Raw genomic sequence first — 25,494 nt, forward strand, 5'->3', positions numbered from 1 at the left:
GAGCGTTTTAGAGTGAAAAGACAATAATATGGGAAAAAGAAACCCGTGGCCAAGGGACAGCTTGGCTTACTTGGATCTCCTGGGAGAGGAGACTAATTGATTTTGATAGGGAGGCCCTGAGTCCGGAGAGTGAGCACTTAGGGAACATTTGGAAGTTGCTATTGAGAATTTCCTGTGTAGGGGGCTGGTAATTTGTTTCAAGTTGTGTTATACTGAATCCTGGAAAGAAAAGCTTAGTCTGTTGGGTATTTTGGAAGGGGTTAGGGGACACATACCGAATGTTTAACATTCATACTCAAGTGCAGAAACATCTCTCTAGAGCTGTGTTGTTCGGTATGGTAGCCACTGGCCATGTAGGTATTTAATGGCTAGTTAAGTTAGTTAAAAGTAAATGAAAAATTTAGTTCTTCGGTTGCACTAGCCACATTTCAGTGTGTGGATAGCCACATGTGGCTGCCGGCCACTGTACTGGACGGTGCCGAAGAACAATCTCCATCATCACAAGGTTCTTTTGGACAGTGCCACTCTAGAGAGAAACCTGTGAACTCTAAAGCTGTTTGCATCTGGCCACACCGACAAAAGACTTCTCTGAAAGATCTTGGTGTGCATTTCTTCAGTTTTCTGACAGGGTCTCAATTCATTTTCTGATTCAGAGAAAGTAGAGCCTTGAACCTAAAAAGGTTCTTTCAACTTTGTGAGAGAAACTATAGCCAAGAATTTAATATTATCCTGGAAAGACAGCTATGTTGGAATTCTAGGTAGAGAGTGGGTTGTATTCATGCATCTATTTTTGATGTCTCCTCAGTCCTCACTAAAACTAGTAAAAGGTTTAAAAAAAAGTAACCCCACAGAGTTTGGGAGAATGGGGAACACACAACAGCAGTAAACTTTTAGAAACTAGAAAGTGGTGAATGGCAAGGATTTAGCAGACCCAAGGAAAAGGAATCCTAAGCCAGCAGTTGGGAAAGCTGAGAAGCAACCTGATGCACATGGCAGCATCTCTGACAGATGGGACCTGGGGGTATCAGCTAACCTCTGGAAGTGAGGGTGAGTGGGAGGGGCTAAATTAGGAGGATTGGTTGAAAGCCCTTTTCACATGCAGTCAGATCCCCAGCTGTCTTTCTCCACCTTGGCAAAAGCCTGGACTTTTTTCTCTGGAGGGTGTAAAACAGGATCACTGTGAGGACTGGTGTAGGAGGCCCACTATCCAAGGAAATCATCTGCAGAGTAATTCAAGAAACTTGCCCTGAACGGAGGGTGTGTTTACAGATCAAAAATGCTTGGCACAGTAGATGAAAATAGACTCACAAAAAGCACATTAGCGTGAAATTTTAGAACCTTGGACACAAAGAGAAGATCCTAGAAGTTTGCAGGGGGAAAAGTCAGGTCTCGTACAAAGAATCAAAAATCAGAATGGCACTGGATTTTGTAACAACACTGAAAGCTGGAGCTCATTGAGAAATGTCTTCGGTAGTCTGAGGGAAAATGATTTCAACCTACTATTCTGTATCTAAACAAACTTAAGTCAAGTGTGAAGCTACAACATTTTCAGATTTGCAAAGACTCCACAAAATGGAGGATGTGCTCCATCTAAACACAAAAAAGAGTACATTTTCAGGGTGATACACTGTGTCCCATCTGTAGAGGATCACCTGCCAAATTGGGGCAGGTCATCAAGTTCTGGGAGAGACTTCTTCAGGAAGATGGGATTTGGTAGAATACCTGATCTGCCCAAATGTACTGGGATTTAGACAAGTGGCAAAAAGTTTGGGATCGAACTGCAAATTAGCACAGATAAAACAAGGCAAACTGAGGTGAGGTGGGAAAGGGCGTTTATTAACTCCAGGGTTAATAAAGCTGTGTAGGATAGTAAACATAGTGTATTAAATGGAGGTTGAGGGACGCTTCGGTGGCTCAGTCACTTAACCGTCTCTGCCTTTGGCTCAGGTCATGATCCAGGGTCCTGGAATTGAGTCCTGCATCAGGCTCCTTGCTCAGCAGGGAGCCTGCATCTTCCTCTGCCTGCCTGCCTCTCTCTCTCTCTCTGACAAATAAACAAAATCTTTAAATGGAGGTTGAATGGGGCTCCTGGGTGGTTTGTTTGGGTGTCCAACTCTTGATTTTGGCTGTAGTCATGATCTTGGGGCTGTGGGGTCGGGCTCCACACTCAGCCGGGAGCCTGCTTGAGATTCTCTGTCTGCTCCTTTTGCTTGCTTGGGTACACGTACACATGCACGTGTGCTCTCGTGCTCTCTCTCTAGAAATAAGTAAATAAAATCTTAAAAAAATAATTGGAGGTTGAATGCCTACCATTTACATACAGTGTAAACACTGACTACTGAACTAGCCCATATTATGAAACTGACGAATTATGTTGGGGAAGAGAGGTGGGTATGAAGTGAGGTTGGAGAAAGAGAGCTACTATAAAAGGCAATAAAACTGAAAATCAAGTAGTAGTGTCACGGACAAGTTATTTAGAGATTATGGAGGTAACTCCAAAATCTTCAGCCAGAATTGGTGAAAGAGGGTGCCCTTGGGGAGTGAAGGCAAGAGACTGGTTTTTCTAGCAGACTTCGCAGAACTCTTCAGCTTTGACTTTTTTTTTTTTTGAAGTATAGTTGACGACGTTGACGCTTTAATTATCTGCATATATGACTATAAAAACAAAAGACAGTATTAAAGCAGTCACTTATGTGGAAGATAGAGTTTTGGCGTGAGTTTACTCATTGCCAGTAGAATTATATCAGGGATGTAAATATAAGAAAAACTTAGCATAATTTTGTTTCTCTATACACCCTTGAATCTTATTTTACTACTAAGGCCTATCTCTGAAATAGCCTTAGAAGAAAAAGATGAGGGCACCATTGTGTTAATTCCTTGGGTCTTATGGCCTCTTCTAGTGCTCATGTATCCATGACTTCTCTGTTCTGTAGCTTGAAGAGTATTGCTCAGGAGCAGATTTTCAGTAATATTTGCAAACTACTCCCCCCCCCCCCCCCCCCCACCAAGTGCAGGGGATGCAGCTGTGCTAATGTGGATGGTGGTTGAAAGCTAAGGGCTCGTTGGCAGTGGTTTATAGACCTATCACTTTCAGGCTTAGTTTCAAAAATGCAGGTGCTATGGCTCTCAAGCCCAGTCTGAGCAATGGCTTCCCCTCTGGGAGTCTGCTCTTTCATCCACGTGTAAAGGGGGGATACTGATGCCTACCTGAAAGGCTTGTTGGCAGTAATAGCTGACCTTATTCTCTGCTGAGAGAAGAGTAAATGCTCTACACAGTCTCTCTCCCTTAGCCTCTAACTGTCCTGCGAGGTAGGTGCTGTTACCTGCATGGTGTAGATAGGGAACTGATGGTCAAGGAGATGACATAATTTTTCATTTTTTTTTTTAAAGATTTACTTGTTAGGGAGTCTGCAGGGGAGAGGGGCAGAGGGAGAAAGACAATCTTAAGCAGACTCCCCACTGAGCACAGACCCTAATACAGGGCTCAGTCCCAGGACCCTGAGATCATAACCTGAGCTGAAATCAAGAGTCGGACGCTTAACTGACAAGCCACCCTTGGATGACTGAGCCATCCAAGGAGATGACAGAATTTGACAGTTTCCATAGCTGGTAAGAGGCAGAGCTGGGATTCAGTCTCTTTACTTTTCCACCCTTCAGCCACTGTGCTTCTGCTCCTCAAATGACCTGCCAGGATGTGGACATGGCCCATGTGGGAGGCTGACATGAGCTGAATAGAGGGAACACACGGGCATGTAGTGGGCCCTCACTGGATTCTACATAATTCTGAAAGGGTATTTTTCTGTCCTGAGGTTTTGGACTTTTGTCTTGCCTCTTTTTGTCTAAACTTAAGTAAGGTGTATTGAGTAGTTGACTGAGTTAAAGTAGTACGTGTCGCCTGGGGGTGATTTTGCCCACCAGGAGACATTTCACAATGTCTGGAGACAGTTTGGATTGTCAGCTGAGGCAGGAGGAGTGGAGTGTTGTTATTGGCATTTAGGGTGTAGAGGCCAGAAACGCCACTTGGAATCCTACAACGTAGGTAGACGGCCTCACAGCAAGAATTACCCAGCCCCAAATGTCCGCAGTGTGGACGTTGAGAAACCTTGGGTCAGAGAGGACCGCACTGAATTCTGCACCCCCTTCCCCAGTGTGCACACGTGCACGTGCGCGCGCGCGCACACACACACACACACACACACACACACACACACAGTCATTGTTTTGTAGTTTGCTGAAATTTCTGCTGTGGGTTTGGTCTTCACAGGTTTCCGAGACACTAAAGCGTTTTGCGGGGAAGGTGACAACAGCCAGTGTGAAGGAACGGAGAGAAATCCTCAGTGAACTGGGGAAATGTGTTGCCGGAAAAGGTATTTATTTTCCATCCATGTGGCTGAGAGCCAATTCCATTTCAGAGCAAAGTTTGCTTTCTGTTTAGAACCATGGCTGCCTCTTCTCCTCGAGGCACCTTCTGCCTTCCCTTGCTGTATTTGCTTGTTCTGTGCATTGAAACAGTTGGGTTAGCAGAGAGTTGATCCATTTAGGTACCAAAGGTTTTTTCCAGTTTGAACCATTTTGATTGGAAATATTTTTAAAAGATACCAATAAGCTTAAGTAATTTAAGGTGCAAAAACATTTTCTTTATGACTCGGGGCACCATTTTTCTCAGTCTGTTCCATGGAAGTCAGCAAGATGGTAATAGGTGTTTTGACCAGTAAAGATTCCAAAGTCAATTAAGTTTGGGAGATACCATATTTTCTCCTTCCCTCTGGGAGATTCACAGCATATTCCAGGAAGGTGTTCTAACTTTATGAAGCTTTCTTTAGTTCTAACTTTCTAAAGTTCTGACTTTATTAAGCTTTAAATCCAGTATTTTCCTTGAACCTCTTTTTTTTTTTTTTTTTTTTTTTTGCTGAAAACCTATTTGGGGTCTGGGGAACACATTTTGGGAAATACTGAGCACATGTAGTTACCCTGATTCTGTACCATAACTGAGAGCTATCCCTACAACCCACTGGGGTATGTAGGACTAGTTTGCCTTCATATAACACTGTATGTTAACTATACTGGAATTTAAAAAAAAAAAAAAAAAAGACTAGTTTGTTTTTCTTTTTCTTTTTTTTTTTTAAGATTTTATTTATTTGAGAGAGAGCGTGATCGAGAGAGAGAGCACATAGGCAGAGGGAGAGGGAAAAGCAGACTCCCCTGCTGAGCAGGAGCCCGACACGGGGCTCGATCCCAGAACTCTAGGATCATGACCTGAGCCGAAGGCAGACACTTAACCAGTTGAGCCACCCAGACACCCCTTGGACTAGTTTGCTTTCATCCAATAAAAACTAATTAACTTTTGAGCTACCTTTTGGTGTGTTTTTACTGTATAGCATTGGTTCTCAAAGTGTGGTCCCTGGACCAGCAGCATCAGCATCATGTCAGAACTTGTTTGAGATACAGATTCTCAGCTCCATCCCAGAAACTGAGATTCAGAAACCATGGGGGCCGAGCCCAGCATCTGTGTTTCAACAAGCCCTCTAGGTGACTCCTGCATTTGCTGAAGTCTGAGGATCATGGCTGTGTAGAGTTGGGTCTCCCTTTCCCTCACCTTTCACTTCTTGTGAGTAAAGAGCCTGCTTGACCCAAGTGCTCATTTGCTGCTTCTGATCCACTGCCGCCTGGTTACATACCCAAGCCTTTTAAAGTTGTGTGTAAATTTAGTACATTCCTGTTTGTCAGCTTCTAAGAGATTTTCCTCTGAGTTAACACTTGAATGTTTGAGTTTTATGGCACCTTCAGAAGTCTCTCTGGTCACTTTTCATCACAGGGTTGTAGTTAGAAAAGGCTGCCATGTGACAAGGTACTAGCTGGACACACCTTTCGAACTGCAACGTAACTGCTGAATACTACACTTTTCCCATTTTATGGAGGAAGGCATTTGACATGTATAAGTGAAGTTTATGAATTACTCAAGACCTTTTCAGAGTGATTTTACTCCTCAGCCACCCTGAAGTTCTGCCACTCAGGGTGAATAATATTTGTGAGATGTTTAGTCATCCTTGATGTGCAAGTTGATGGTGGGAAGTTAACCACTCCGTATGAAATCTTTAGTTCTTGGGGCACCTGGGCTTAGTCGGTTAAATGTCTGCCTTTGGCTCAGGTCGTGATCCCAGGGTCCTGGGATCCAGCCCCACATTAGGCTCCCTGCTCAGTGGGGAGTCTGCTTCTCCCCCTCCCTCTGCTCTCTCTCTCTCAAGTAAATAAATAAAATCTTAAAAAAAAACAAAAACAAAAAACTTTTAACTCTTGATTTTCTAATTTTCCAAGTCTAAGGAGGAGCCATTGGGTAGCAACAATCATTCTGGTGTCTCCTTTGTTAGGGTAGTAGATAACGAAGTGAGGTAACCAAAGATGGGGAGAGGTATTTTCTGCCGGGCTGGGAGTTGAAGACTTTCTCAAAGCTGCCTAAGCCCTGGATACAGACGGTCAGCATGGGTCATCCCATGGGGCCCTGAGGTGCCTCTGATGCTTTCCTCAGTCCTGCCTGCGTGTACTTGAACCCTGAAGCTCACTGGTGGAGTGTTTATTGTGCCTGCTCTTTCCAGTCACCAGTCTCTAGCGTAGCAGTCACTGATGAAGGGCTCGGCTTGGGTCAGACAGGCTCTGTGTTCTAGCCATGGCCCTGCCACTTTCAGGCTGTGTGACTTGGTTTAAGTTACTTAACTCGTCTGAGCCTGTCTCCTTGCTTTGAGCATGGAGATAGCAATAGTGTCTCCCTCAGAGGGTTAGTGTGAGGAGTAAATGAGAACATGTATGGTTGGTGCTTAACACTGTACCTGGCTCTGGTGAGCACCCAGTGTGTGTTAGCTCTCAGCCACGACCTGTTTCTGGCCCCAGTCACTCTTTTCCTTGGTCACTGAAATAGCCCCAAGTCCAGGGGACCAATACAAGTGTTCAGGGCCCTGGGAGGGACGAAGTCCCTGCCCCTCCTTCATTTGTCCCCATCATTGGGGTACCCGAGGTGTGAGGCGCTGTGCGAGCCCTTGGCTCTCAGTGCCTCCCATGGGGTGCACTTTGCCCTACACTGCGGCTTACATTCCCCCACTCACACCCTTTCCCTTTCGTCTGCATACTTCAGTCTGGTGGGCAAAACTGGCCACGGGGTGGTTTCCCATTATTGACCCCTGTTGTTACAACCGGAGTTTCTCTTTCACGTGGCTGGCCTGCTCGGTTTCTTGGGCTTCTGTTTCTTCATCTTAAAGTGGCCTCAGTTACATACCCACTTTACAGGGATTAAATGAGGAACCGTGTGTCAGTGCTTAGAGCAGGGCCTGGCTGTTTGTGAGTGCTAATTAAGTTCTCCTCTTCTTCCTCATGTGTCCTGTTGGGCATTATGCATTCTCGCCCCTGCACTTGGGCTCCTGCAGTTAACACTACTCAGCGTGTACTTGTCTCTCTTTCCATTTTTCCATAGCCTTTGAATCTATTAGGCCAAGCTTATGTGTCCTTAGAACCTTCGGAAGCCCCTCCAGTTAGAGGTGCTCTTGCCCTTCTCTGATCCCTCAGAGTACATTAATTTTGTCCTGTTTTTATTATTTATTTTTTAAAAAGGCGTTATTTATTTGTCAGAGAGAGAGCACAAGCAGGGGGAGCGGCAGGCAGAGGGAGAAGCAGGCTTCCTGCTGAGCAGGGGGCCCGATGCGGGACTCGATCCCAGGATCCTGGGATCGTGACCTGAGCCAAAGGCAGCCGCTTAACCAACTGAGCCATCCAGGCGCCCCAGTTTTGTCCTATTTTAAAAAACCATTTGTTAGAAGAGACATAAAGAGTTCACGTACCATAAGCAAGCAGCCCACTGAATCTTCACAGACTAGACACACCTGTGTAACCAGCACCCTGGTCTCAGAAGCAGAATCGTCCCGGCACCCCAGAAGTGCCACTTGCCAGTCAGCATGTTAGATTTTGAGGCCACCACATCTCCTTAGCTGTGCTCATTTAACACAGGTTTACCTGAGAGCCTTTCTGGACCAGCTGTTTTCCTGGAGTCCGATTTTGCTGCGGATTTTTCCTCCAGGGAATTCCATTTCTAACCTACAGGAAGAGTCTGATGGGTAGAAATCATGTCTGGCAGAATGCCTGGCTCAAGCAGGTGCTCACGAAGTAGTTTTTATTGACTAATCTTTGTGTGATCTTTGGTTTCAGATCTGCCAGAGGGAGCAGTGAAAGGGCTCTGCAAATTATTCTGCTTGACTCTGCACCGGTACAGGTGAGTGCCAGTGGAAGGCCCTGTACCTCCAGCCCTTTGCTCAGAGAGGTGGTATGGGAGGGCAGTTAGAGCCCAGGCTTCGGAACTGTGTCCCGTCCTAGCTGTTGGATCCTGGCCGAGTTACTTTACCTCCCTGTGCCTCTTTTCCCTGTCTGCTGAGTGGGGATGGTGCTATTATCTACCTCATAGATGGTGGTTAGTAAGTGTAGAGCTCCTGGAACAGTGCCTGCCACGGCATGAGTGGCACTTGGCCTACTTTGAGGCCCGTAGTAAGTGTTCCATAGATGTCAGTGTTGCCCTGTCACAGCCTTGATGGCTCATTTGCCCTTAGTAGCTGCTTCTAGAATTCCAGGAGGAGGTAGATTTCTCTGGTTATTTCCTAATCCCATCATCTGTGATCCACTGGAATCCAGTACAATCCACTTTTCCAGAGAAAGACCAGTGCTTCGCCTGAGCCACCTTTCCCCACCCCCAGTGATCACCTTTCCCCTTCATTCCTCCCTTTAGAGATGCAGCCTCCCGCAGGGCCTTACAGGCAGCCATCCAGCAGTTGGCTGAGGCCCAGCCAGAAGCCACTGCTAAGAACCTTCTGCACTCTCTGCAGTCTTCAGGCATTGGCTCCAAAGCTGGTGTCCCCAGGTAAGAGAGAAAGGTACAGCCTACCGGGGTTTGGTGGAGTCCTATCCGGAAGAAGCTGGTGCAGATGAGCCACACTGAGCAGGTGTGAGCATGTCTCTCTTTCCTCTCTGAAACTCTGAGTGGCGCCAGCAGTCAGCCTGCTGCAATGGAGGGAGGAGCCAGGATGTCAGGCTCAGTGGGCAGACCACTTTCCTGAGGAGCAGGGTTGGGAAACCAGTGGAAGCAAGGCCATTTTGAGGGGAAACCAAATGGCCACCGGACACTGAAGAGGGGAAACCATCTTTTTGCTTCTATGGTTGTGAGTGCTGAGAGGTGGGAATTTGGCTGACAAGGCCTGCATTCCTTGTCCTAAGTGGTTACAGATGACTTATGAGGAACCAGGTTCAAGTTCTGCCCAGTTGTGGGTCAAGGGCGGGGCCTTGCGTTGAGCATTTGTCCTCAAGATGGAGGCTGCTGCCCTGCACTTATCCTATGCCCTCCCCCCCCAACAGTAAGAGTAGCGGCTCTGCCGCCCTGCTGGCCCTGTCCTGGACCTGCTTACTGGTGCGCATTGTCTTTCCCTCGAGAGCCAAGCGGCAAGGAGACATCTGGAACAAACTGGTAAGTTCCCTGGGTCTTTGGAATAGTGATGGGCAGCTCTCTGCACAGAGTTGGGACATGTTTAAGCACCTTCTCTGGCAAGTGCTCTTCTCAGTGCTGGGTGACTGGTGGATGGGCATGAGCGCAACCCAGTAACATCCATCTCTTTATGACATGTGTTTGAGCTTCTCTGTCAGGCATGGTGCTAGGCTCTGGGAGTACACTGATGAGCAAGAGAAAGGCAATTCCTGCCTTCATGGCATACATGGAAGACTTGACAGGCTAGAGCGGGGAAGACAGTGAGAGAGCAAGTAAATCAGAAATTGCAATGTAAATCATTTTGGTTTTTTTCCGGCTAATGATTCCTTTCCCTGTGTGTGGATTTTAGTGTTGAATTGGCTAATGGGACGGAATTCTTGCCATGTATTTTGATCCTTTAATTCTCTCCTCCCATTCTGTGCCTGCTTCTTACACGTTCCCTGCCTTGCCTTTCAACATGTCTGCTAACTAGAGATGGCCCAGTAGGCCAGATTGAGAGGTTCTTTTGAATATCTAGATACGCTTATTGGAGGGCAAGAGGAATGGTCTTAACAGTTCATTGAAAAGGAGCCTGAGGTGTGGCTCTGATTCTCGGCTGTGATATTTGGCTGTGTACATAACTTCTGAGCCTGTTGCCCGTTTCTGCAAAATGGGAAAAAGTGCCACCTACCCCATCCAGCTCCACAAGTTGTCGTGAAGAGGGGCTCAAGACGAGGTATGAGAGGGCTGTGGAGACAGAGGGCTGTGCAGCTAAATGAGGAGTGGCACTAGAAAACTGTGGCTCCTCTCCTGAAGCAGCCTGCTAGTAAGACACAGTGATGGCCCCGTCCCTGGAAGCTTTCCCAGCATGCCTCCTGGGGATGACCATGGAGTGGCCATCAGTGATTGACTGGAGGATAAGGACACTGAAACCTGGCAGGTAATGGATAGTGGAATTGGACCCCCTTCAGACTGTGGGTTTCATTGCTATCAAGGCCTCTTTATAAGATGCTTTATCATGCCTCCCTCATTGGCTTATCTCCACTGATCTCTTACAGCCATTATCCGAGGTAAGTAAGCATGCTTGTGGGTTAGGGAGTGGCATGGGTCATCCCTAGAGTGTTGTGTTTATAGGACAGAACACATCAGGAATGTGAGACCTTGTTTGTTTTTCCTGTGTCTCGAATCTAGGTTTTTCCTTTACTTGTTGCCAGTGTCGACTGTACACGTGGGTCAGAATGCATTCAGTTGCTCAAGTGTCTGTTGAGGGCCTCTACGTGCTGGGCACTGTTCTGGGAGCTGGGGCAGAAGTTGGGAACAAGAAAGAGGACCTTGCCTCTTAGAGCTTATACCTCTTTTTTAAGAGCTTTTAAAAATTTTTTTTTATTTTTTAAAGATTTTATTTATTCATTAGACAGAGCACAAGCAAGGGGAGCAGCAGACAGAGGGGGAAGGAGAAGCAGGCTCCTTGCTGAGCAGAGAGCCCGATGTGGGACTTGATCCCAGGACCCTGGGATCATGACCTGAGCTGAAGGCAGACGCTTAATGACTGAGCCACCCAGGCTCCCAAGAGCTTTTTTTAAAGATTTATTTATTTATCTGAAAGAGAGCGTGCGTGTGCATGCATGTGCGGAGGGGCAGAGGGGGAGGGAAGGGGACAAGTAGATTCCACCCCGAGCGTGGAGCCCAATGTGGGACTTGATCTCAAGACCCTAAGATCACGACCTGAGGTGAAACCAAGAGTTGGGTGCTTAACCGACTGCACCACCCAGGAGCCTCCGGAGCTTACACTCTTGTGGTGAAGGTAGACACCACAGAGGTCTGCTAATAAGTGGTAAGATGAAGGTCATACAGCAGAAAGGCAGGTAGGAGGGTGGAGAGAGTGCAGTACAGGGTGACCGTGGGAGGAGGCCTCAGAGGAGGCATCATTTGAACAGAGACCTGAAGGATATGAAAGAACAAACTGTGCCCAGATCAGGGGTTAGAACATTCTAGGAAGAGGGAACAACAATATAGTTCTGAATGTGGTTTCAGCAAGCATAGAAACCTATAACCAGTTTCCCTCCCTAGCCATCTAGGTTCCTCTATTACTAATTCCCTATGTGTGTAGATATATCCTCTGTATATACGACTGAACAGGGTTTTTTATACAAACACCAGTGTACCGAAAATACTTTTTTCTTTTACCTTGGTTTTTTTCTTAATGAAGTGAGATAGCGCAAGCAGGGACAGAGGGGACGGGAGAGGGACAAGCAGACTCCACGCTAAGCGCAGAGCCTGATGCAGGGCTTGATCTCGACCCTGAGATCATAACTTGAGCTGCAGTCAAGAGTCGGACACTTAACCAACTGAACCACCCAGGTGCCACCCGCCTTTTTCTTTAACCAGATTTAGAATTTGTTTGAGTAGTGCATAAAGAGTTTCTCTTTTTTTTTTTTTTTAAGATTTTTATTTATTTATTTGACAGAGAGAGACACAGTGAGAGAGGGAACACAAGCAGGGGGAGTGGGAGAGGGAGAAGCAGGCTTCCCGTGGAGCAGGGAGCCCGATGTGGGGCTCGATCCCAGGACCCTGGGATCATGACCTGAGCTGAAGGCAGACGCTTAATGACTGAGCCACCCAGGCGCCCCAGGAGTTTCTCGTTCTTGATGACTGTTTACTGATTCTCTGAGTGGATGTCCTGCAGTATATATAACTAGTCCCTTGTTGATGGCCATTTATGTTGTTTACAACCTTTTACTGTACAAAAAATGCTGCAGTGGGTAACCTCGTTCATCTCTCATTTTGTACACATGCAAACGGAGTGCAGCAGACTTCTTAAGCACCCCTTTTTCTCAGGGTGGCCATTCACACTGCTCCCCAGTGACTTTGGGTGTTTGTGGCGTATAAAGTGTCTGAGATTTTTCTCTTGAGCACCCATGATGTGTTTCACTCCGGGTCGGACAGGGAGCTCCACACTGGCCAGATCGTCTAGTCGGTCTTCACTTCATAACTAAAGTGCCTAGTGTAGTGCCTGCCATTTAGTCAGTATTCAGCAAGTATTTGTGGAATTAATGAAGGAAAAGTCAAGGCAGGTATGAAACAGGATGCTTATCCTTTCCCTGCATGGCCCTTACCTCACTGGAATTACATATTCATCTGTGTGTTTCTTTTGTAGTATCTTTTTCTCTCTCTAAACTGTAAGGTGCATGAAGGCAGGGCCCACATTCGTCTCTTTGTCCATGTGTTTTCACTGTCTGACTCACAGGTGCCCAGCTGATGTTTATTAATGAAGTGCTTGAGTGAACAGATGTAATTCTGGGACAGGGCCAAGTGTCGGGGGTGAGGAGGGAAGAGGATCTGGCTGGAGTCGAGTGGGCCCGATGAAGGTCTTGGGCCGGCTGTGAGGGCCACGGCCCCTGCACTGCCATTTCGTGTCCTGACCCGAGCCTCCCCTGGTCCCGACAGGTGGAGGTGCAGTGCCTGCTGCTGCTGGAGGTGCTGGGCGGCTCCCACCGGCACGCGGTGGACGGTGCTGTGAAGAAGCTCAGCAAGCTGTGGAGAGAGGTGCCGGGGGGCACGGGGGCGGTGGGCATCACTGCTCTTGTGTCTCCCCTGCTGCCATGTGACACACCTGCCTTATACTTTCCCCTTCAGAACCCTGGGCTGGTGGAACAGTACTTGGCAGCCATTCTCAGCCTAGAACCCAACCAGAACTATGCAGGCATGCTGGGGCTGCTGGTGCAGTTCTGCACGAGCCACAAGGAGATGGACGTGGTCACCCGGCACAAGGCAGGTGGACTTGCTGGAGGCGAGGAGGCGGGGAGCTTGTTTCGCCCTGGGGGCCCCAGCTCCTGGCCTTATCTGCAGCTTGTTGGTTTTCTCATATGGGGCCCTGACCTTTCTCCACGATAGATGAAGTTTGAGGAGCTGGAAAGTTTGCCCTACAGCTCTGGCTTGGGGAGAACCTGGCAATTACTGGGATGATAATTTGCTTGTTCATGCAGTGATTTACTCTCCCACACGTGAGCAACTGCCGTATGCCAAGCACTATGCCACGCATAGTGCTGCAGCAGTGAGCCAGGGGAGCTGCGTCTGAGGAGTCTGCCATCAGACAGAGAGTCATCTAATTATATCTGTGATAAGAGCTACAAAGGAAAGGGCAGGAAGCGGTAATACTCTGTAGCGGGGGACCTGACGGAGGCCATGGGTCAGGGGGCACAGCTCTAATGAAGGAACTTAAAAGGTGAGGATGTGAGGAGGGGTATTTTGGGCAGAGAAAGCAGCCCGCGAGAAGCCAGCAGGGGAGGCGCATGGGGCCAGAGAGCTGTGAGAGGCGGCCTGCCTTGAGCCAGGCCAGGGACTTTGGACTGAATCCCAGCAGCTCTGGAAAGCTGTAGAAGGTTTTAAAGTGATCAGTGGCATGATCGGTGGGTCCTCTGTGCATGACACTGAAATTTGGGCAGTGATTATTTGTATTTTATTTGTGTGTATATGTATGTGTATATTTTATTTTTACTGATTCATAATTTTTAGAGGCACTCCCACAAAAGGGATCCTTTAGGCCAGTGACGAGATACTCAGAATGTTGGTCTAAATAGTCTTTGTATTGTCTAGAGTGCCCTGCTGGATTTTTATATGAAGAACATCCTGATGAGCAAAGTAAAGCCTCAGAAGTATCTGTTGGTGAGTGAGAGGTGGACTTTAGCTGGACAAGCTAAATCCAATTTAAAATTCTGTTTCAGAGCTGTCCTTTATTCTTCGTTTGTTCCCCTGAGGTCTGGGTGCCTGACTCCTTTCTCTTTGTAGGATAACTGTGCCCCTCTGCTCCGATACATGTCCCACTCGGAATTTAAGGATCTGATACTGCCCACCATACAGAAGTCCTTACTTAGGAGTCCAGAGAATGTTATCGAAAGTAGGTCACCGCCAGACAGGATGGTGGGAGGGAGGTGGGTTGCCTGATGAGCTGCATCTCTGATACTTGGTGGGGGTGGGGTGAAGTATGTATTCACCGTTTACCTCATTGGGACCTTGGGGAAGAGATCAGGGACCCTTTTGAGAATATGTTGAAAGTCATGGGTCCTTTTGCTAAAAGGATGCACAAAAGTATATCTGCTTAGAATACCGCAAACAATTTTAGAGGTCCAAGAACCTGGAAATCATTCAGGTTAAGAACCTCTGCTTTAGACAGTTTGAACTTGGTGTGGAGGTGGCACATGCAACCAGGGACAAAGGTGTGACTACTCATTTGACCGTATGAAGATGAGGAGTGGTCAGGGTTCTGTGTGGCTGGACCGCAGACCTGATGGCATTTGCTGGGGAGTAGGGCAGAAATGGGCATTTATACCTGAGACAGACTTGCTGCGTACTTTCTGTCCCCCTTAGCTATCTCCAGTCTCCTGGCATCAGTGACTCTCGATCTCAGCCAGTATGCCCTAGACATCATGAAAGGACTGGCTAGTAAGTATCATGACCCCTCTCCGGCCCCTAGAATGGCACCTTGGGTTTTGGTTGTATTTTCCAAATTATTTTATTTTTATTTATTTTTTTTTAAAAGATTTTATTTATTTATTTGAGAGAGAGAGAATGAGAGAGAGCATGAGAGGGAAGAGGTTCAGAGGGAGAAGCAGACTCCCTGCTCAGCAGGGAGCCTGACGCGGGACTCGATCCTGGGACTCCAGGATCATGACCTGAGCCGAAGGCAGTCTCTCAATCAACTGAGCCACCCAGGCGCCCCCCAGTTATTTTAGGGGAAAGGGCAGAGGACAGCTCCGTTTAGAAGGAAACTACACTTCCATAGTTTCTTGAGATCCTTTATAAAAGGAGAACACCTAGCTGGGATGGGAGAGTTGGGAACTTGGCAAAGACAGAGCTGAAAGCCCGGATGCTTAGCTCTTGGTGGCTTCTGAGCTGCAGCTCCTTTTGTCCAGGTCAGCTGAAGTCCAACAGCCCCCGCCTGATGGACGAAGCTGTGCTGGCGCTGCGGAACCTGGCCCGCCAGTGCAGCGACTCTTCGGCGACGGAAGCCTTGACCAGGCACCTGTTTGCAATCCTTGGCGGTGAGCAAGCCTTTCTGGCCGGGGGCGTGGCTGAGGTGTGGGTGCCGGGACCTGCCTGGGACTTCGGGCTCCAGTCTGCTTGTGTCAAGGCCATGTGGCCAGGAGAACACTCGCAGTAGAATGTGAACATGTGAAGTGAACGTTAGCATGCACAGGGCAGTGTAGCCAGGGGTGATCTCAGTTGTTTTTTTTTTTTATTTAAGTGTAGACATTATTGTATGCATAAAGGGAAAAACTAGAGGGAAACACATCAAAATGTTCATAGTATCTTTGGGTAGTGGGCATGTGGGTGATTTTTAAATGTAGTAGCATGTATCTTAGCTTTTCTGTATATTTTTTGTTTCTCAGGGTTTCTGTGAGAACATATAAAACAGTAGTAACTGTTTTAGTCAGAAAAAAAACCTAGGGAATGTTATTTTTAAGGCAGCTTCACAATACAAAGGCTGCTTCTGGAATCAAACTGTATCTTGGTGTCACACACATGACCACATTAATCACCCCCTTGGGAAATGTGGCAGATGTGAATTTTGAATCTTTGCTGTCTCTCCTCTCAGGCTCGGAAGGAAAACTGACTATTGTAGCCCAGAAGATAAGCGTCCTCTCAGGTACAGAATCTCTTCTGGGGTAGTGCTAAGTGTAGTAGTAGATGAGGTGTACCGTGACTGGTGGGTAAGGCAGGTCCTTCATTGGATCTTGACTCCTCTGACAGTCATGGACATCCCAGCCTGGCTCCCAGGACTCTGCTGCCTGCCTATGTGGCAGGTGGGACTTGTTTGAGTCTAGCGGGAGGCCTGGCTTCTGTAAAAGGCAGGATCATCTGGAGGGAGGATTGAGGAAAGGGCAGTGATGACCAGGGGAGAGGCATGGCTGCTAGGGAAGTGGGCAGCGGCAAGAAGAATCTCGTGTTTGTGGTTTTGTGCTGAGCAGGAAATCCCCTGCCTTCCAGGGATCGGGAGTGTCAGTCATCACGTGGTGTCTGGGCCTTCTAGTCAAGTCCTGAATGGGACTGTGGCTGAGATGTTCATCCCGTTCCTCCAGCAAGAAGGTAACTGTGCGGCTTGGGGAGGATGCAGTCTGGACCCGCTCTGACTCTGGTTTTCACCTTCAGAGCTGTCATGAATCCCTTCTCAAGGCAGACCTCCCCCGAAGCATTACTGCTTCCCCCCTGTTGTACTCCTACTTGCTTTGGGGCGCTGCTGGCAACGATTGGATGTGGGCCTAAGACACTGAACTGACCGGACTTCTGCTTCTTGCCCTAGTTCACGAAGGCACCTTGGTGCATGCAGTCTCTGTCCTGGCGCTCTGGTGTAACCGGTTCACCACGGAAGTGCCTAAGAAGCTCACCGAATGGTTCAAGAAAGCCTTCAGCCTTAAGACCTCCACCTCTGCAGTGAGGCATGCCTACCTACAGTGCATGTTGGCCTGCTTCCGAGGTGAGATGCCTCCCCTGCAGGGGTGACTGAGTCTTCTGGGCATCCTCACCATTCCAGGCTTTCCCTTGTGGTCCAGCTTACTCGGCATCACTTCTTTTTGAGCCTCTGGGAGCATCAGGCCTAGTCATCCACAAAGCCTGGAATTGGTGCCCAATCTTCACAACAGATTCTGGCTTCTCCCCTTTATCAGACCTTCAAGTTACAAAGCTTTATTCAGAGAGGGCCTGGGACTAGAACCTGTCACTGTATTATCTGGAGTCATGGGGAAGGGATTGTGAGAGGCCTGATTCAAAAAGTCCAGCTTCATAGAACTGTCACGTGGGACTTACTAAAAACCAACCACTGCCCTTTCTTCGGTGCTGACAAACCTGTCACTTGGGCGTGGGCCTCCACCTCTTTCCTAAGAAAAGCTAGAGGAAACGTTCCAATCTGCATAGGAACTTGATCTCCAAGGTAAAAATCACCACCTCTGAGATAGGCTTGTACTTCCTTTAAAAAAGTTTACACTTTTGATGAACTGTGTTTAAAGAAATATCTAGGAGATTCCAGAGCTGCCCATTCCACAGAAGGGTGTCCCTTCTCTATAGTGCCCTACTCTTGTCAGTTTGCACTTCTGTTACACTGATCAGTCTTGGTTTTAGACTGAGTTCTAGACGGCAGAGACTGGGTTTAAACTAGTCTCTTCAGCTTGAGCTGGTTCTCCTTGATGCTTTCGAAATACACGTGATATAAAATAAGCCTTTAAACATTTTTTTTGGATTCAAATCCACGACATCTTCCAAATATGTTTAGTAGTTAAGAAAACATTGGTTTAGCTATAGTTTTAACAGATGTCTGCTTTATTTATTTATTTAATTTTTTATTAAGTGGGTTTAGTTCATAGGTCAGCGTATTGGTTCTGGTTTTAGAATTTGGGTTGGGAGCTTGTCTGGTATTGGGGAAGAGCCCCAGAAAAAATTTGGTAGGTTTGCAGTGGCCCTGGCTCTCCCTGAACCAGCTCTGTGGCCTTGGGCATCCTACTTAATCTCTCTTCGTCTGTTTCCTTGCTGATCAAATTAATAGCTGGACTGTTGGATTTGTAAGGATCCTTCTAGCTGTAACATCATGGTTGTAGAGTTTGGTTCTAGTTCCCCTACTTCACAAGGTAACTGCAGTGTTTTAGTCAGCCAGTTTGGACCTGAGTGGATAACGCCTTTCTTGAGTAATCTTGTCACCCTTGACAAAGTGTTTTTTGTAAGGTGCCTGTCCTCTCTCCGTAGGTGATACACTATTGCAGGCCCTGGACTTGCTGCCTTTGCTCATCCAGACGGTGGAGAAGGCAGCCTCCCAAAGCACTCAGGTTCCCACCGTCACCGAAGGGGTCGCTGCAGCCTTGCTGCTCTCGAAGCTTTCTGTGGCTGACTCGCAGGCTGGTAAGGGTCTAGACTTACTCCCCACGGTAGCAGACGAGGCCTCATTCAGAGTCCCCGGGAGGAGTGTCTTGATGTTGAAGATTTCACAGGATCAGTGTGGTCACTATTTCACTGGGCCAGCCACAGGGCCCCTTGTCATCTGTAGGGATGAGCCTCAGGGTCACGCTGGGAGATGGGAATACAGCCAGGGGACTCCGTCACTGTCCTCCTTTGCCCTGTTGTTTTAGTGCTCTGGGACGGGAGTTTGCTCATGATGCCCACACTGACTTGGGTTTAGTATAGTGGGGCATTTTTTAAATTGGTTGTACATTTCTAGAGTGTAACTTGAAAAGCTTCCCCTTAGCCAGTCTTCTAGCCACTAAGTTCCCTTCCCTGGACAGTATTACCACTTCCTGCCCAGAAATAGTCAGTATGTAATCGACCAAACACACCAGGTAGCAGACTATGTAAATGGCATACTCCGTACTGAGCTCACATTGGAAAAGATTCCAGATCAGGACAACCAGAAGAGCTTTCTCTTTCTTTTTGTGGCTACCTGGTAGTCCATGCTTGCTTTAGTCCCACTCTGCCTGCAGATGTACGTGAACTCATTCCTGCGGTTGGAAGTGGAGTTCGGCTCTTCTCAAGTTTCATCGGGTGCCTTGGCAGTGAGGCAGAGATGAACATGACTGGCCTTCCGCATGTTTTCAGCTGCTTTACTGTAGTGGGAGAGAGGAGATGCAAAAACACATCTGTCGTTGAAGACAGGATGTGACATTAGGGCAGTTTTGAAGGAGGAATTGATTGCTCTTAGTGTAGGTGTTGGCTGTCAGGAAAGGCTTCATGAAGGAGGGAGCATTTGGACGAGGGCCTTGAAGGCTAGCGAGGATTTCACCGGCTGGAAGGGAACAGCCCAGTGTGAGTTCAAACCAGCCTCCGTCAGGGAAGTCACCATGTGTGAATGTCAAGTATTTCAGCCTGCCACCTGGAGTTGGTGGGGATTCCAGGCAGCAAGAGAACCACTGAAGGTTTTCACATAGGCGGTGCTACCAGAAGGACTGGTTAGTTCTCGAACAGGGAGGGAGAGACAGTGAGCCTAGGAGTGACCCAGTCATGCCTGCCGCAGCAGCGGGTCTGTCAGTGCAGCCAGCCCCAGCAGCTTCGGGCAGGAGGGGACCAGCCGTGCCGGATGGAAGGAGCTGTCGTGGAGTGACCTTTGGTTTCTTGCAGAGGCCAAACTGAGTGGTTTTTGGCAGCTGATTGTAGATGAGAAGAAGCAGATTTTCACTTCTGAGAAATTCCTGCTCATGGCTTCAGAAGATGGTGAGTTACTTAGTTGAACTTACTTGACCTTGAGGTTGGGCCTGAGTCTCTCTGGTGGGTCTTAAGAGAGGACCCTTCCCTGAATGCGTCAGCTCAGCAAAAACCTGGATCAGAGTGCTGGGGTCAGCAGCTGTGCCGTCAGCTGCTGTGGGAGTGAATGCTTCTCTGTGGGGCATGGAAGGCCGGGGAAAGGGGGAGTGGGTAGATTTGTGGAGACAGAGCACTAATGGGTGGGGCTGCGATATTAGGTATAATTATAGCTGATTGGGTAATTGGTGCTGTCTCGGAGGTTTTCTTCTATTACCAGGCAGCTGAGAAGCTCTGGTGGAGTGTGGCTGGCTGCACTCCCCCACCGGGAGACACAAAACTACTGGTTTCTCTCCTGGGAGAGAAGGAACAGTTGATCTTTAAGTGTATGTTTAAATTTTTAGGTTGCCTTAGGGCTGTCTGCTGCTAATCGGTGATTTGAAAAGTCTTTTGACTCAGAAATCACAACATCCTATTAATGAGCTAAAGCTGTTAGTCACTTCCTGATTTAAAAAAAAAAATTAGTTCTTGTATAGGAAATACAGTCACATAATTCAAAAATAAAAGATCCAAGATGTTGAAAAGCATACCCCTGCTTTGATCTCTGGCCACCCAGTGTCCCTGGCCATGGACAGCCAATGGTATTAGCCTCTGTGTATCCTTGGTATCTTATATTTATACCAGCAGATACCTTTTTGTATTAGTTCTTTACCTTTTTTACACAAACAGTAGCGTGCCTGCTATACACATTGTGCTGTGTAGACTTGGCAATCATTCTACTCCAGTATGTGTATGTTCTCACTGGTTGGTTTTTGTTTTTAAGAACTGCACAGTAATTTTTATTTTTATTTTTTATTTTTTTAAAGATTTTATTTATTTATTTGACAGAGAGAGACACAGTGAGAGCAGGAACATAAGCAAGGGAAGTGGGAGAGGGAGAAGCAGGCTTCCCGCAGAGCAGGGAGCCCGACGTAGGGCGCGATCCCAGGACCCTGGGATCATGACCTGAGCTGAAGGCAGACACTTAACGACTGAGCCACCTAGGCACCCTGCACAGTAATTTTTAATTAATTAGAATAAAGTGTATATTTTTCATTAGTCCAAAATACATGTGTGCATTGTCAGCAAAAAAGGAACTTCAGATGAGCTGTAGTTTCACATTGATAAATGATAATCACATTTATGTTTTAGCGTTCATTTTCCAGGTCTTTCCACTTCTTTCTGGATGTGTTCTATATACATTTTTGAAGATTTTATTATTATTTTTTTAAAGATTTATTTATTTGAGAGAGAATGAGAGATAAGAGAGTACTAGAGGGAAGAGGGTCAGAGGGAGAAGCAGACTCCCCGCCGAGCAGGGAGCCTGATACGGGACTCGATCCCGGGACTCCAGGACCATGACCTGAGCTGAAGGCAGTCGCCCAACCAACTGAGCTACCCAGGCACCCCGGATGTGTTCTATATTTTAAAACCACTTCTGTTTGTCTCCCCTCCCAGCCCTGTGTACCGTGTTGCATCTGACAGAGAGGCTTTTCCTTGATCACCCACACAGACTCACAGGCAACAAAGTTCAGTATGTGAAGCTTATTTACCTTTCCCCATTGGGTCGAGTGGGGCAAACCGTGGCAGGAGCCTGAGAAACGGTGGTGCGTGCAGGGCGGGAGGGTTGGCTGTAGAGAGCCCCGCACCCACCCTCCCTAGCATGCCGTGTCCCTGTGCTTGCAGGCAGTACCACCGGGCTCTGGTGGCAGTGCTCCTGAGCCGCACCTGGCGTGTACGCAGGCAGGCCCAACACACGGTCCGGAAGCTGCTGTCCTCTCTTGGGGGCTTTAAGCTGGCATTCGGGCTCCTGGAGGAGCTGAAGGCTGTCCTCAATTCTCACAAGGTGGGGGCATCTGGGGTCCAGAACTGGGGCTTGCTGGCCTGCTCAGCCCATCCTGGTTATGCTGAGGGAGTTCAGGTCGTCTCTTCATGGGCTGTTCTCACTCAGACACCGTGTGACACCAGAATCTTCTGCCCTGCCCTTGAGCTCTGATAACACCTTGTTTCATGTAATTCTTTTTTCAGAGCTGCTTTTCTTTCTTCTCGTGTATCATGACATGTAGTTCAACCTTCTTATTCTTGAGTAATGGAATAACACTTTGTTTTTAAAGCATTTTATAATTTTTAGAGCATTTGCTACCCATTCTCTCTTTTGCTCTTTTCACACTGCTGTTAAAAGGCAGACAGGCTAAATACCCTTATTTTATATGAGTTGTCCAGGGTTCCGGCAGCTGAAATGACTTGCCAGGGGTCTCCCAGCCAGTGGGTGGCAGAAGTGACCCCAAAGACCTTGTCCCTTCTCAGTGTTCTTTGTGCCCTGTTTCCCTCCCTCCCTAATCCCTCATGAGGGATGTGGGCCAATGACAGACTTGGGGTCTCTGGCTGGGTCTCCTGGCCCAATTTCTGTGGCTGCCTTTCCCCCCATGGGCTTCTTAGGTACAAAGTCATGTGTGCTTGCTCCTTCCAGGCACATGTCCCAGCCTGCGGGTCCCATGCAGGGAGCTGGGCGTCGGTCTCCCCTCTACCAGGAGCTCCAGAGAGCAACATGTGTGAAAGGCAGCCGTGTCCCTGGCATCTTTGTCTCTTATGTGCCAGGCCGGCCCCGGGGCTCAGAGCAGTGGGGGCTATGAGTTGTTTCCTTGTAGGTGCTACCCTTAGAGGCTCTGGTGACTGATGCTGGGGAGGTGACTGAGGCAGGCAAGGCCTATGTACCCCCGAGGGTCCTGCAGGAGGCTCTTTGTGTGATCTCCGGAGTGCCAGGACTGGAGGGTGACACCATCAACACCGAACAGCTGGCCCAGGAGATGCTGATCATCTCGCACCACCCATCCTTAGGTCTGTGCTGGGGGCGGTTGCAGGAGGGGCAGGGACGCCGTTGGGCAGGATAAGGGCAGGCTGGGCAGAAGGCCTCAAATTGTTCCCCTTCCTTTCAGTGGCAGTGCAGTCTGGACTCTGGCCAGCGCTCCTTGCCAGGATGAAGATTGACCTGGAAGGCTTCATCACCAGGCACCTGGATCAGATCATCCCTAGGATCACCACGCAGAGTCCCCTGAACCAGGTGATTAGCATGTGGACTAATTCTGGCCTCAGGTCAGAGCAACAGAGGGAGGCTTCAGTGAAATAGGTGCAGGTGTGGTGAAATGGGGCCTTGGGCCCCTTGGGTTGCAAGTGACAGAAAATGCAAAGTGGTTTAAGCACAAGAAGGAGCTTCCTGCTGCTTCTGACTGCTGAGTCACAGGGTATGACTGGTCCCTGTGGTGCTGGCTACGGGGACTTAGATTTTATCTTCAGGACACTGCAGGAGGCATCTCTCTTGCTCTCCATCTCTCTTGTCTTTTCTGTCTCAGTCTCATCTCTGTGCTCCATGGCGGGGGGGTCTTCGTTCTCCAGCAGTCTCCCCCCCCACTTTCGTAGCAGGGCAGCTGATATACTTCCAGACTTACAGCTTGTCCCCCATCAGCTCCAGTGAAAAAGCTTGCATTTTCCAGTCATTTCATCTGGCATGGGGTCTCACTGCCCCTGGGTGGCCTGGCTTGGGCCCTGTGCTTGTTTCTCAGCCTGTCTTTTTGGTCTAGGTCACATGCCCACCTCTGGAAGAGGCAGGGGCAGCTCCACCTGCACGGAGACTGAGAGTAGAGGGGTAGTGTGACACCCAGTCAGGGTGCTGGTACCAGACCAAGTGGGAGACGCTTGCCGTGAAGGCAGGCTCACACTGCAGCTATCTACAATGGCGGGCAGTGCTCAGAGAGAACAGGAGGAGTCCGTAGCTGGGGGCATTTAGGCATGGCAGGACCCCTCTCCAGTACCAGCCTTGTCACACCCCGGCTGTGTCTGTGTTTGACAGTCTTCCATGAATGCCATGGGCTCCCTGTCCATCCTGTCCCCAGACCGGGTCCTCCCACAGCTCATCAGCACCATTACTGCCTCCGTGCAGAACCCTGCGCTGCGCCAGGTGACGCGGGAAGAGTTTGCCATTATGCAGACCCCTGCCGGCGAGCTGTATGACAAATCTATCATCCAGAGGTGAGTCCCCACATGGGCTCAGTCGCCCCAAGCCTTGGTTTTTTACCTCTAAGAGAGAGAGGCCTCCTTTATAGGGTTAAGGAGTGAACGTTTCAAGGAATAAATGAAATCACTCATCCGTTCTTTGGACAAGTAGTGCTCTGTTCCAGGCACATGCTTAGGTTTGGGATACAAGAGCATGTCAGGTAGTGCGCACACTGGTGGTGCATGCAACTTCAAAGCTGGCGGGAGGCTGGAGGACCTGTCGGCTGTTTTGAAGCTGGCTGATTACCTGCTTTGATGTTTCAGTGCCCAGCAGGACAGCATAAAGAAGGCCAACATGAAGCGAGAGAACAAAGCTTATTCCTTCAAGGAGCAGATCATTGAGCTGGAGCTCAAGGAAGTGAGTACCTGTGGGGTGGCTGCTGAGCTTGGTGGCCTCAGCCTGGCGACTTTCCCAGCTTCGTGTATACTGTTCCCTGGGGTCATTCTGGGGCCCGTGCACATTGTTCTGACCCCTCCACCAGTCCTGGGTTCCCCTACCAATGGAGGTGCTCAGTAAATGCTTGTTGAATGAATGAGTGATTTCTTGGCCTTTTCCAGGCTGCAGCTTATACTGTGGGAGAGCATCTGTAGGAGGGAGGCGAAGGTGTAGGTTCCGAAGCTATGTGATTAGAATAGCCTTTCCAGCACACTGGGGGCCTTTTCATTTTTCTAACCTATAAAAGGCTCTTCCTTGCCTTTGTCAATAGAGAATCCAGTAAGAAATTACTTCTCTACTACTGTCTCCATCCTCTGGAAACCAGGTGGCTGTGGACTTTGTGGGAGGTCGGGGGAGGCCACACGGCGGGTTTGGGGGCCCAGGTCACAGACTCAGAGCTGGCATGGTGCTGACTGTGGGACTGATCTTGCCCTGCTCTGGAGGGGAGGGAGGTGTGTTCGCTGGAGATGGAATTGGTTTGCTCGTTGCCTCTAGGAGATAAAGAAAAAGAAAGGCATAAAAGAGGAGGTGCAGCTGACCAGTAAGCAGAAGGAGATGCTGCAGGCCCAGCTGGACAAGGAGGCGCAGATCCGGAGACGGCTACAGGAAGTGAGTGGCCACTGCCCCCACAGGCCAAACCCGCTCCTCACTATCTGGTGCAGGCCCTGCTGACCTGTCTCCTGGGCCAACTCTGCTTGCAGCTGGACAGTGAACTGGAGGCGGCGCTGGGCCTGCTGGACACCATCCTGGCCAAGAACCCGTCTGGCCTGACCCAGTATATCCCTGTTTTGGTCGACTCTTTCCTGCCCTTGCTGAAATCTCCCCTGGCCGCTCCCAGGATCAAGAACCCTTTCCTGTCCTTGGCTGCCTGCGTCATGCCCCCGAGGCTCAAGGCTTTGGGTTAGTTTTTGTTTGCTGGCTGCAGGCGTGGCCCAGGGCAGGTTGGGAGGGGGGTGGGGATGCTCCTGAGCACTTCCGGAGAGGCATGTGGTGGTCTGGGCTATCGACTTCTGTTTCCATATGGAAACAGCCTTGGAACCCCGAGCTGCATATCCTTAGGATCCACATAGAGCTGCTTCCTCCCTTCCTGTTTTATGTCTGCTGTGCCTTCACTCTGAGTACGAAGTTTTAGATACTAATCAGTGTGATGCTTCTGTTAACAGTTTTAAAACTAAGAAGTCAGAAATTCAGTGGTAATGGGGTTGCTTTGGTGCCATGTGGCCAGTGAGTGCAGCCCAGAGCTGCTGGGCAGCCCCATGTCCGT

General features: G+C 48.7%; 2 protein-coding genes across 2 annotated transcripts in view; one reads left to right on the top strand and one right to left on the bottom strand.

Annotated features, from left to right (window-relative positions):
* SIRT4 (sirtuin 4) overlaps positions 1-25,494 on the bottom strand; it is a 250,319-nt gene that overhangs the window by 87,841 nt on the left and 136,984 nt on the right. The gene's annotated exons all lie outside the window — the stretch shown is intronic.
* Positions 1-25,494, top strand: part of GCN1 (GCN1 activator of EIF2AK4) — a 58,152-nt gene that overhangs the window by 833 nt on the left and 31,825 nt on the right. Inside the window, exons 2-24 of the mRNA XM_025889525.2 lie at positions 4,265-4,367; positions 8,191-8,254; positions 8,762-8,893; positions 9,385-9,493; positions 12,938-13,036; positions 13,127-13,261; positions 14,087-14,155; positions 14,279-14,387; positions 14,858-14,932; positions 15,403-15,531; positions 16,086-16,136; positions 16,478-16,576; positions 16,791-16,964; positions 18,224-18,376; positions 19,586-19,678; positions 21,203-21,278; positions 21,431-21,590; positions 22,393-22,582; positions 22,681-22,805; positions 23,592-23,770; positions 24,059-24,152; positions 24,726-24,839; positions 24,932-25,130. Coding sequence (XP_025745310.1) covers positions 4,265-4,367; positions 8,191-8,254; positions 8,762-8,893; positions 9,385-9,493; positions 12,938-13,036; positions 13,127-13,261; positions 14,087-14,155; positions 14,279-14,387; positions 14,858-14,932; positions 15,403-15,531; positions 16,086-16,136; positions 16,478-16,576; positions 16,791-16,964; positions 18,224-18,376; positions 19,586-19,678; positions 21,203-21,278; positions 21,431-21,590; positions 22,393-22,582; positions 22,681-22,805; positions 23,592-23,770; positions 24,059-24,152; positions 24,726-24,839; positions 24,932-25,130 — 2,731 coding nt within the window. The remainder of the gene's footprint in view (positions 1-4,264; positions 4,368-8,190; positions 8,255-8,761; positions 8,894-9,384; positions 9,494-12,937; positions 13,037-13,126; positions 13,262-14,086; positions 14,156-14,278; positions 14,388-14,857; positions 14,933-15,402; positions 15,532-16,085; positions 16,137-16,477; positions 16,577-16,790; positions 16,965-18,223; positions 18,377-19,585; positions 19,679-21,202; positions 21,279-21,430; positions 21,591-22,392; positions 22,583-22,680; positions 22,806-23,591; positions 23,771-24,058; positions 24,153-24,725; positions 24,840-24,931; positions 25,131-25,494) is intronic.

Source organism: Callorhinus ursinus, unplaced genomic scaffold, assembly GCF_003265705.2.
Source record: "Callorhinus ursinus isolate GAN/ISIS: 27379988/994484 unplaced genomic scaffold, GSC_fseal_2.0 scaffold41, whole genome shotgun sequence".
NCBI classification, from domain to species: domain Eukaryota; kingdom Metazoa; phylum Chordata; class Mammalia; order Carnivora; family Otariidae; genus Callorhinus; species Callorhinus ursinus.